The following is a 13010-nucleotide window of genomic DNA, read 5'->3' as shown; positions in this document are numbered from 1 at the left end:
CATGTTACGTGTAACCCGCAGTGCCGACGCCGTAGCTACAAGACGCAAATTGCTGTACTTTGATAAACCTATTCACCACTGAAGTTTTGTATTTTACGTCAATGTCGAAGACTCAGTGTCAGATATAGTAAAATGAAAATTCTGAACTCGTGTGTTGTGTCACAAGTCAGTTGTCAGCCGCGTTACGATGGTTATGGGACAAGCAGCGTAGAATGGATCGAGACTAAGTGAACGTTCAAATAGAGGGAGATACATATAATAAGTTTGACTAAATTTCATGAAAAGAGATACTTTTCTTTCAGATATCGTACTGTGTGATCAACAGTCAGCCACGTCATGAACAGTCACACATACTCAGGCGAAAACAACTGGTAGCAACACTAAGATGGACTGATGTTAAATTTGAGAACTGTGCCACCAGTCAAAGTAACGATAATGCTTTCGAACAGTGAACACTGCGTGATTGCGGCATAGTAATAGAAATGAGTGACTCACGCCAGGACAATAGACCTCAGTATACTTCAAACAAACTACGTGGTTGAATACCAGTTAATACAAATTAGTAGTTACTCAACAAACAAAGTAGCTCCACTATATAAACACGAGCTTAGTAAAGTTGTTATTTTGTCTACTTGCCTAAGAGAACTAGATAGGAAATCCTGGGGAGTTATAGCCTGTTTATAAATTGAGAAGCGAGCAGCGCCCGTAGCGCATGAAGCTGTCTTTCCTGGAAGAATGCTACCATTGTCGTACAGGTTGACTAAGAATCAATTTCCCCTCTAGCAGTGTAAAACAGTTCGCAGAGACTTATGTAGAAGCTGTCCATGTGTTCTTCTTGCGGTAATATTATTAGTAACTCACACTGCGCAAAATAAACACCCCCAGCCCGAACCGCGGGCATGCATGCAGACTGAGTTGCCAAGGATTCATGAGACGAATTGCGGTAATGTCAGTATAACCTTGTGAAACACCCTGTAGTTGCTTCTTGTGACGTAGTGGGGACTCTCCTGCCCGCTCTTCAGTTTGTAGACCTAAGAAGGATGGAAGAGCATGAACTAAATCCGGTTACCTACCTTCCTCGCACTTCTACAACTCCATCCCCTTCACCCGATTACAATCCCAGAACACAATTTATGCCTTAATACTGCACTCGTACGTGGTACACATTTAATATTTGTTCTTAACCCATTTCATTTAATATTAAACTGTAATTTTATACCACTAAGACACTATATTTGCGATTTTTCCATCCCCTGCATTTTTCATACACAATATTTTCGATACTGAGAGAAAAGAAATTATGTTGAGATGGCAAAAATATTTCTAATCAGTTACAATGACGATATTCACTGATTTTCCTGAACGAGACGTGCTGAAAGACAAAGAGCCGTTCTGACTATTTACTCAGAAGCTCGCTGTGACAAAAATAAATTATAGTTACAAAGATAACGCTGTAATCTGTGCACCAATCTTAATGATTTAATTTTTTTTAATTTGGACAAATTATATAGAAATTGTGGGATTACAGCAAGTGAGGGGAGCCAAAATAAAATAAACTATGTTCATAATTTGACTATCAATAATCATTTCACACTGTGTTCCAGAGCTAATTTGAACTGTTCTGAAGAGCTCTCTGTACCAAATGGAGTATAGTGTTCGCTATATCTAGTTACTCACAGGATGTAATCACAACTTTTATATTAAGTTGTCGTTTAGCAGCAACGATATCTAACACTACATTTCTCTCTTTTGCGCACAGAGATGATATCTTTAGTTAGTCTATTACTTGGCAATGGAGGTTCTCTTGGTTCAGTATTTTTTATTATTTTTTGTAATATATAATATCATAAGACCTAAGGTATATACCTAGCTAATAAATAGTCTTACATTCTTTCAAAGGAATTAAGAGTGTTCCAAAATTCTCTGGTTAAATAGTATAGAGCTAAAGAATGCTAAAGTGAGTACTTTGAGATGAGGAATAGTTGTGGTCTTCAGTCAGCAAATTGGCTGATGCAGCACTCCACGCTACTTTAGCCTGTGCAAGTCTTTCATTCTCCGAGTAACTACTGCAACTAACACCCTACAGAATCTGTTTACTGTATTCATCTCTTGGCCTCAGCCTATAATTTTAACCCCCCACACTTCCCTCGAATTCCCTCAGAATACGAGTATGTCCTATCAACCGATCCCTTCTTTTAGTCAAGTTGTGCCACAAATTTCGTGTGTCCCCAGTTCTATTCAGTACCTCCTCATTAGTTACGTGATCCACTCATCTAATCTCCAGTATTCTCTTCTAGCACCACATTTCAAAGTCTTCTATTCTCCTCTTGTCTAAACAGTTTGTCACCACTTTTCATTTCCATGCATGGCTACACTCCGTACAAATACTTTCATAAAAGATTTTCTAATACTTAAATTGATATCAGATGTAAACAAGTTCCTCTTTTTCAGATACTCTTTTCTTTTCACTGTCAGACTGTTTTTATATCCTCTATACTTTCACCATCATCAGTCATTTTGCTTCCCAAATAGCTTAACGTATCTTCAACTCCTAATCTAATTTCCAAATTCGACTACATTCCATTGTTTTACTTTTCTTGATGTTCATCTTGTAACTTCTTTTCAAAACTCTATCCATTTCGTTCAACTGCTCTTCCAAGTAGTTTGCCGTCTCTGACACAATCACACCAAAGCTCAATTCTTTATTTTTTCTGATTTAACTTTAATTCTCTTTCGCAATTTCTCCTCGATTTCCGTTACTGCTTGCTTACTGTACACACTGAATAACACCGCGGAATAGCTACAACATTGTCTCATTCCCTTCTCAACCACTGCTTCCCTTTCATGCTCCTCGAGTCATAATTGCCGTTCCGTTTTTGTGATAGTTGTAGATAACCTTTCGTTCCCCTTACTTAAATCCTGCAACCTTCAAAAATTTCGAAGACATAGTGAACATTGTTACAATATTCCTCTAAATCTGCAAGTGCTATGAATGTAAGTTTGAGTTTATTCAGTCTATCTTCTAATGTAAGTTGTAGCGTGAGTATTGTTTAACGTGTACTTATTTCTGTGAAGTCCGAACTGATCTCTTCGCCAAAGCCGGTATAATGAACCGGTTAGAAATGAATATCTGAATATTTAGTTTTCTACTGATATATATATATATATATATATATATATATATATATATATATATATATATATATATGTGTGTGTGTGTGTGTGTGTGTGTGTGTGTGTGTGTGTGTGTGTGTGTTCATAGCGACTGTTCAAAGAGACGACTGCTTGTCTCAGTGAATTATGTGGTCCCAGATCTTGCTTATGTTATTAATGAAAGCTGGCCTACCAGTACTCTCCACACTATCTTCTTCGAATTATGCATTTCACTGGCAGTGTGACCGTGTTTATTAATGACGCTCCTTCCACACGATCGAACATGGGCAACTCATAATGTACTGGTCAAACAATCCGAGCCTTGGCCAGCTTTCAGTGGATTGAACGACAAAGTTTCTTGTGCGTTTGTAGGTACAGCGAGTAATTTCTCCCAATTAAGATGACCACTACTGGGACCAATTAGGATGACCACTACTGCGAACTTTTCTCTGTACATATTTTTGCCTTTGGGACACTACACCTCACTAGGCATTAAAGACAACTCTCCAAAATTTGTAATGGGTAATGCTCTTCTTTTGGCAACCAGCCATGAACTGCAAGAAATGGTAAACTCCATCATAGATAATAGACAATTGCTATTTTTAAGGTAGTCACCGAAGTCGATGGAGAGGCTAATTTTAATACCTCCTAGCAGTTCAAGTAATGATTTTCGATCATTTGATTGCTTATCTCAAACCATTCAGTTTACCACCATCTAGGGCTTGCATAATTTTGACGTCCCGTATGCGCTTACATGCAAACACCAAACAAAAATATGTGTGGTGCATAGTTACGAAATGCCTCAAGCGGTTCCTAACGAGCTTTCTTCACAGGTGATTTGTTATCTGGAAAGCCACGCGGAGTGGCCGTGCGGTTAGAGGCACCATGTCACTGACTCCCGCCGGAGGTTCGAGTCCTCCCTCGGGCATGGGTGTGTGTGTTGTTCTTAGCAAAAAAATGGTTCAAATGGCTCTGAGCACTATGGGATTCAACTGCTGAGGTCATTAGTCCCCTAGAACTTAGAACTAGTTAAACCTAACTAACCTAAGGACATCACAAACATCCATGCCCGAGGCAGGATTCGAACCTGCGACCGTAGCGGTCTTGCGGTTCCAGACTGCAGCGCCTTTAACCGCACGGCCACTTCGGCCGGCTGTTCTTAGCATAGATTAGTTTAAGTAGTGTGTGAGTCTAGGGAGCGATGATCTCTTCAGATTGGTCCCTTAAGAATTCACACACATTTGAACATTTTTGTTATATGGAAGGAAATACGGAAGGGAAAAGGGGGGGGGGGGGGAGGAGAAGTATCACAAACCTACAACTCCTTTCTGGGGTTACGGGAAAGTGCTAACAGATAAGCATAACTATGAAACGCCTGGAACTGTTTCAACCAAATTTGGTACACACGACTTACTGTATGTAAAAAATGGCTGTTGGTCTAGGATACTGCAAATACCCCTACGGAGGCCGGCGAGAGTAGGGAAGGGGAAGGATGATAGGTAAACATTATTCTGCAAGATCTGGAGAAATTTCAGCCAAAGTCATATACACATAGCTCACTATCAAGGAAAAGGTACTGTGGCCTTAGAATGATGCTGAGCAATTTAATTAAAGGCCGAGCGGGATTAGCCGAGCGGTATCAGGCGCTGCAGGCATGGACTGTGCGGCTGGTCCCGGCGGAGGTTCGAGTCCTCCCTCGAGCATGGATGTGTGTGTTTGTCCTTAGGATAATTTAGGTTAAGTAGTGTGTCAGCTTAGGGGCTGATGACCTTAGCAGTTAAGTCCCATAAGATTTCACACACATTAACATTTAATTAAAGCAACGATCTAATAGGAATAAAAGGTCTGAAACAGTCTTTATCCCATGAATGCTCCTCTTTCCGGTAAATCAACATATTTTGAAATCTATGACTCAGCAATGCTAAGGAAACAGCTTTATTTGTGAATAAAAATCGCTAACATCACGCCGAGTCACGACAGGCTCGTACGCCATGCTGGAGTGACAGGCGGCAATGATGAAAGGATAAGCCTGTATCACATGGAGTAAGATTTGGTGTGAGTTTATTCCATTACTCATGCAGTAGCTCTCAAGCAGTCACCATTGAATGGTAGGCAGTTTGCCTGCAGGTAGCTTCGCACGTGTTCAGGTGGTAGCTCTGGTGCTATTTTCCATTGGCAGTCTGACGAAATAAAATGTGCCTTAACATCTTTTAAGAACAGAAAAGTGACAGCAAGAGATGGTATTAATGCTGAATTGCTAAAATGTGAAGGAATGATGCTACATTGCGAGTGCTACATCTCTTAAACGAATGTTGGAAGGGCAAGTGCGTCTCCAAAGACACGAAGATGCCAATTTTTTTAAAAAATAGGCAGAATCCTATTTATTAACTAGAGAGGAATAATTTTGTTAGACTCAGCATACAAGGTATTTGATAAGATTTTAAGCACAAGATCTAAAAGCATAACGGAAGTAGTACTGCATGAGGAACAAATAAGTTTAAGGAAAGAAGGCGCTACGATAGATGCAGTTTTTATTTTACAACAGGTAATACAAAAACTCAGAGAATTAATAAATAACCACAAATTGCTTTTATCGATTTTTAAAAAGGTTTTTGACATTGTCAAAAGACAGAAACTTTGGAAGATAATGACGAATCGCGGATATCTGAAACAGCTGGTAAATGTGATAAAATGTTTGTATCAGAACATGGCTTTCACTCGAGATCTCAACGGAAAAATGACTAATGAGATACAAAATAACAAAGAAGTACGACAACGCTGCTATATCTCCCCAAGTTTAACATTTACATACACGGATTAATGTACATACATATCGAAAACAGAATTTCAGTAACGTAAATATATACCTAGACAGGAGGACTTTTTTAAATAACTTACTACGTGTTGACGATGCAGTGATCCTAGTAGATAAAGAAGAGGGCCTTGAGAAAAGAATTTACTTACTGAAACAAGTAAGTGCGGAATTAAACACGGAGATCGCAACAGAAAATCTAAGACAATGGCCCTCATGGCGAAAGAACACATTAGAACCAAATTAGTGGGAGATCAAAAGATTTTAGAAGAAGTAAAGTACTTCAGTTACTTAGGATGTCAGGTGACGTATGGCTACATCAAAAATATGAAAATTAAACTTAGCAAATTTGGCTAGGTATGCGGAACAGCGTAACGGCTCCATGTGAGCCGCTACATGGCTTGATACAAGAGTCACACGCTCAAAACACACCTGGGTGCCCTTCCGACACTCAGGGAATTTTTATCCGGAATTGTGTTATTTTATCACTCTTGGTATAGTCTGCAAAGTGAATGCGGGTCGTCTGCTGACGTTTGAGTGGGCTGTCTGCTGTGGGTTCTCTGAATGTGGAGATGCAGTTTAGCCAACCATTGTATCTGCACTGGACCAGGGAGCAGGGAGACGTAAGTTTCCCGCGCGTTAGCAGGCCCCGTTAGGTTGGCAAATAACCGCTGGGCAGATTCTCTGAGCCCTTCCGGCCACCGTGTGGGGACTCCGGACGAGGGGAGACGGTTAGGCATTCCCTGCTGAGACTCTGGTGAGTATAGACGCTCTGCGTGATGGCTCCTACAGCCATCTTAGTTAGGACATATAGTCAGTCTGCATAAAATTGCTTTTTTTTTTTTTTGGTATCACTGATGAGGGGCCAGCATTCCATATAACCGTACTATTAAGTAAAGTGAGTGACCAAGGAGTTGTTTTCATGATTTTATTGAATAAAATGTTGCTGTTACATAAAATTCTTAACTTGGTCTCACAGCAACGTCTTATTTCCGTTACCATTCCCGTTAAGTTATTGAAACTTTCAACTTAAAGTTAACAAATGATCAGAAATTTTGTAGTGATATTTGCTGATGCAAACGGTCGTAAGCGTCTTTCACAAAAGATTCAGTTGCCATTTTCAAGTTGAGGATGCCTGCCAAGGCTTTGCGGGAAGCAAGTATCATGCAGCAATTATTGGAATCCTTAAAAACAAAATTAGGAACACTTCGATTTCTACAAAACAGCTGCAGTCTCCACACTGCTCTATGGAAACGAGACCTGGATGATTAGCAAAAAGCGAGAAAGCCGCATTCAGGCGGAAGAAATGAAGACAGACTAAGGAATCAAGATATTACAAAAGAACTAAAAATGTTTAGCCTACATGACAAAATTCTAGAGTATAGGAGAAAACGGAATGAACACCTAGAAAGAATGGAGAGTGACAGACTCCCCCGGCAATGATGGTTCCGTAATAGGCAATTTCACACAATGCCTGAAGAGAAGATAGAGAAGACTCTCTGAGTGGAACCCGGCACTGGCCAGTTTGGCATCTGACGTCACATGCTGCAAGCAGGAACCTCGTGGCAACCGCGGCCACTATAGAAAGACGCTCAGTTGGAAATTAAGCTCATAAAGCCTTTCAGTTACTGCAGTTGCCTCAATAGAGCATTATTGCTTTAACTGATGCATATACATTGGGCTGTTGTCATGTGTTTTGCCGCCCTGGGCGAGAACTAAAAAATGACATCCCTTCTTCTTTTATTACCAGCGGTCTTCCTGACATCCCCCCTCCCCTCCACCACCAGCGACGTCCAACGCCACAACAATGCAGATCTCCTTCTATAGTTTTAATCATTAACCTAAGGTGGCCAGACCTCCTCATTTTCTGGCGACAGTCCTCAATTTTCATACTGTGTCCGCAATTCCTTTAAAACATATTGAGAACAACAAAAGTTTTGAATTATTTGTTTTTGTCCTCTGTTTTGAAATTTCCCAAAATAATTGAAAGGGAAAGCATGACCAGAACATTTTAAACTAGAAGTCAAATGAATATACCAGTGCAAGCGAATCTTCCATCACTTATTTTTATTTAATTACAAGAAAATGGACCAATAAAGGCGTGGAACTATTTTCTGATGCGTATGAATTTTTCCTTGAATTTAGAAATAGTGCTATACTAATCGCAGACATACTAAAGCAACAAACTAGGTCATCTGTTTTAATTGAAATATTTTTAGAATGAGGAATAAATCTCATCTTTCTCAGCAGCCACTTCCTTGAGATTAAATAAATAAATGAAGCCTTGTTTGCACTTTCTATTGAGAGTTCTACAACCTTCCTTTGCCGACTCGGTGGCGCAGTGGTCTAAGTAATTGGCTTCTGATCATCCGTCCGAGATGGGTCTGGGTTCGAATCCCAGTGAGGCATGGAGCCAGCGTTCGACAAGATGAATCAAATAATAATTAAATCATGGCCCTAAGCTGTCGACAGGCGTTGATATACATCAACGGGGATAGTTGAAAATGTGTGCCCCGACCGGGACTCGAACCCGGGATCTCCTACTTACATTGCAAACGTTCTATCTATCCGAGGCACCGAGGGCACAGATGATAGTACAACTGCAGGGACTTAGCCCTTGCACGCTCCCCGTGAAACCCACATTCCCAACTTAATGTCCACACTCTACATTCGTAGTGCCCCTACCCATTACACTCATTACTCGCGGCAGACTATCTTACCGAGTCCCGTAAGAGTTCGGGCAATACGTGTGCATCCTCACAGAAGAAGAAGAAGAAGAAGAAGAAGGAGGTCAATGGCCGGTTAGCCTTAACTATATGAAGATGAATCAAGGTCATGTGTGTTTCCGTTTAGTACTCAGTAGCGGCTGCTTTAGTTTTGAAGTAGGTAGAGACAACGTGTTTACTTTCTTAGAAGTAACTCAAGACTTATTAAGTAACTCTTCCATATGCTTTTGAAAAGAATTCGATGTTTTAGTTTTTCCTCTTGAAAGGGTCCTGTAGCCACCTTTCATTAGTCCGGTAGCCCATTTTCACTACCATTTCTCTTTCTTTTTCTTGTTTCTCTTTTCTCATAATTCTCATTGTGGTGTGATTGAATGAATGTGGTTGTGTGTCACGTTGCTAGACGGTGGCGTAGTCTGCTGCAGAAAGTCCGCGATAGTCGTACAGGTTCAGCAGCAGTTGTACAGAATAGCCAACTGTCGTAGTGGTCAAGTAGGCAAAGAAGTTTGCGCTACTTGTGAGAAATCCACCTGCATTAGGTTGGAAGCGGAAATGGCATCTTTGTGCTTTCCGGGCCACGCGGAGCGTGGAGGAGGCTTGAGAGGAAAAAGGGAGGCAGTCTGCCGCCGGTACGGGAAGCGTCCACAGCTGTGCTCCAGTCGAAGGGTGAGTGAGACTGACCGCGTGGCGCGTCGTTACTTCGCGAGAGGAGAGCTGTTAGCTTTTGGTCTCGCTTTTCAACTCTGGAAGATTCTTTGCCTTGTCACAGCAAGGAATGCAAAACTTCGGCAGATGTTTCTTTAAGTAAATTTCTATAGCATACTTGGATCCGTCGGAAGAGCGCCACACAAAGGTGTCGATAAGAAGTGAGCACTCGCTTCTGTATGAATGTCTGTTTGCCTTCAGCTGTGCTTGTATAAGCTTTTGTTTTTCTAAATATTAATAGCTTTGCCTTCTCGTAAATTTTCCTTGCTTTATTTATCTTTCGTCCGTGGGGAGCCAACCACCTTGTTGAACATTAGAGTTGTTGGGCTACCGTCATTACTAACTGTCCGATCTCATGTTTATTTTAAAGACCGTTAACTGCTCATGATTGTGTGATGTGATATTGTTGCAACTTGGCCACGATACCTAGAAACTGCGTCTCCACAAATCACGTGGGCACGCGGGTGTACTGCGAAACGTGTACCGTTTCACCCGTTATTGCGATCAGTTATCAGGCAACAGCTGTTGTATGAATGATTCACACCAATGATTTTAGGTGTAGATTATAACGGTGAATGTATCGATGCTTTTCTTTAATGTTTTAGGAATTAATGTTATCAGGAATTGTGTACATGTTTCACATCCATACCTTAGGAATAAATGATTTTATTTACAATTTTCTCTTGAATTCCGACGTTACGTTTTTCCACCTAAACCACTCACCTCATAGCTTTCCCGTTAGCACATCCAACGCGTTTTCTTACGCACAGGTCCAGTGATTAGTTTCCCCTTTTATTTTAAAACAAATGCTTTAGATTAAGTCTTATTTTCAGGTGTGTTGCTGGGAGCTGATCTTATGCACAGTGTTCATGCATTTTCTATTTTATTTTAAATGTTTGATTCTCGTGAACAGTGCACGGGCAATACTATTAATTGCATCGCATCCCCTATGAGCGATATCACGACGTATGCATTTTCATGAGTTTTTGGTCTGCGATCAAATTAATTTATTTTCCGACTCGGCCAAACCTTTGATTAGTTGTATGGTTAGAGTCGGCGGCCACCCTAATCTTTAACGTAATAACCCGTAGAAACAGGTTAGTTACACTCTTTCATTTTTTCTCTTCATTTGCTCTATTTTTTTATGTTTGATTTTAAATTAATTTTTTCCGCCCTTTCCCGCCCCTAAAATTTTGCCGCCCTAGGTGGCCAACGGGTCTGGTATAATGAGAGAAACGGCCTTGCTTATACGGAAGAGTTCTGCTTATGCGCTGAGAAAACTCCCAGTCACGTCAACAAGCATCTGCACTTTAAACACACAGTTTGCACCAGAGAGTTTGATGCTGACGTTAAGCCCTCGAAGACGCACCTGCCTGTACTGCTGCGGGGAGATGACCTTGTAGTGACTCTGGCGCAGCCACTGGTGCACGGCCGAGGTGTAGTTACCAGAGGTGTCCGGGAGAGCGGCGGCCACGTCCACAGAGTCCTTCCCGGCGCGTTGCCCTCGCTTGTGTCTCAAGGCAGTTGCCCTTCCGCGCGGCGGCTCCCGGAGCCCTGGGAAGTCCACCACCCAAAACACTGAAACACTGACAAGCGCCTATGCTCTTCGTCTCACAAAGTTACCACTCAGGTTGAGTAACACGGACAGTCCTGTTAAATTTACCGCTCTTTCCATCAATCAAAGAATGACCACAAACAATCAATCGACATTTCTACTATAGCTTCGGAAGCAAGCTCTTAGTCCGTTATAACCAAAATTTTCACGTAACATAACAGAAACTTCAATCTAAAACATAAAATTGCTTGATAATATCCACCTTCATACATCAAATGGTTCAAATGGCTCTGAGCACTATGGGACTTCTATGGACATCAGTCCCCTAGAACTTAGAACTACTTAAACCTAACTAACCCAAGGACATCACACAACATCCAGTCATCACGAGGCAGAGATAATCCCTGACCCCGCCGGGAATCGAACCGGGGAACCCGGGCGTGGGAAGTGAGAACGCTACCGCACGACCAAGAGCTGCGGACAGCTTCATACATCATTTTATTATACACTCTAAGAAAAAAACCGTACGCACCATGAAGGAATTATCCAATGGGACGAAAATCAGTAGATGCGATGGACATACACAAACAAATGATTAAAATTTTAGAAAAATTGGATGATTTATTCAAGAGAAAGAGCTTCAGAAATTGAGCAAGTCAATAACGCGTTTGTCCACTTCAGACCATCTACATCTACGTCTTCATGATTACTCTGCAATTCACATTTAAGTGCTTGGCAGAGGGTTCATCGAACCACAATCATACTATCTCTCTACCATTCCCCTCCCGAACAGAGCGCGGGAAAAACGAACACCTAAACCTTTCTGTTAGAGCTCTGATTTCTCTTATTTTATTTTGATGATCATTTCTACCTATGTAGGTTGGGCTTAACAAAATATTTTCTCATTCGGAAGAGAAAGTTGGTGACTGAAATTTCGTAAATAGATCTCGCCGCGACGAAAAACGTCTTTGCTTTAATGACTGCCATCCCAACTCGCGTATCATATCTGCCACACTCTCTCCCCTATTACGTGATAATACAAAACGAGCTGCCCTTTTTTGCACCCTTTCGATGTCAAAGCAGTTATTCAGATTGGCATTGACTAACAGAGCTGTTGGATGTCATCCTGAGGGATAGCGTGCCAAATTCTGTACAATTGGCGCGTTAGATCGTCAAAATCCTGAGATGGTTGGTGGCCTCTCCCCATAATGCTCCAAACGTTCTCAATTGGAAAGAGATTCGGCGGTCCTGTGGCGAAGATGGGGTTTAGCAATGACATAGACAAACAGTTTAAACTCTTTCTGTGTGCGAACGGACATTATGTTGCTGAAATGTAAGCCTAGAAAGACTTGCTATGAAAGGCAACAAAAAGTGGTCTATATACCGCTGTGCTGCAAGAATGCAGCGGATGACAATCATACGGATCGTCTACATCTGCATCTACATGGATACTCAGCAAATCAAATTTAAGTGCCTGGCAGAGGGTTCATCGAACCACCTTCACAATTCTCTATTATTCCAATCTAGTATAGCGCGCGGAAAGAATGAACACCTATATCTTTCCGTATGAGCTCTGATTTCCCTTATTTTATCAAAAATGTGTGTGAAATCTTATGGGACTTAACTGCTAAGGTCATCAGTCCCTAAGCTTACACACTACTCAACCTAAATTATCCTAAGGACAAACACACACACCCATGCCCGAGGGAGGACTCGAACCTCCGCCGGGACCAGCCGCACAGTCCATGACTGCAGCGCCCTAGACCGCTCGGGTAATTCGGCGAGGCCCTTATTTTATCGTGGTGATCGTTCCGCCCTATGTAGGTCGATGTTAACAAAATATTTTCGCAATCGGAGGAGAAAGTTGGTGATTTGAATTTCGTGAGAAGATTCCGTCGCAACGAAAAACGCCTTTCTTTTAATGATTTCCAGCCCAAATCCTGTATCATTTCTGTGACACTCTCTCCCATATTTCGCGATAATACAAAACGTGCTGCCTTTCTTTGAAGTTTTTCGATGTACTCCGTCAGTCCTACGTGGTAAGGATCCCACACCGCGCAGC

General features: G+C 41.5%; 1 protein-coding gene across 1 annotated transcript in view; it reads right to left on the bottom strand.

Moving 5' to 3' along the window:
• Positions 1–13010, bottom strand: part of LOC126195550 (nascent polypeptide-associated complex subunit alpha, muscle-specific form-like) — a 109352-nt gene that overhangs the window by 49024 nt on the left and 47318 nt on the right. The window contains exon 5 of the mRNA XM_049934173.1: positions 10763–10947. Coding sequence (XP_049790130.1) covers positions 10763–10947 — 185 coding nt within the window. The remainder of the gene's footprint in view (positions 1–10762; positions 10948–13010) is intronic.

This window comes from Schistocerca nitens, chromosome 7 (assembly GCF_023898315.1).
Source record: "Schistocerca nitens isolate TAMUIC-IGC-003100 chromosome 7, iqSchNite1.1, whole genome shotgun sequence".
NCBI classification, from domain to species: domain Eukaryota; kingdom Metazoa; phylum Arthropoda; class Insecta; order Orthoptera; family Acrididae; genus Schistocerca; species Schistocerca nitens.
Note: the sequence above shows the minus strand (reverse complement) of the source record. Positions and strands in the feature narration are given on the sequence as shown.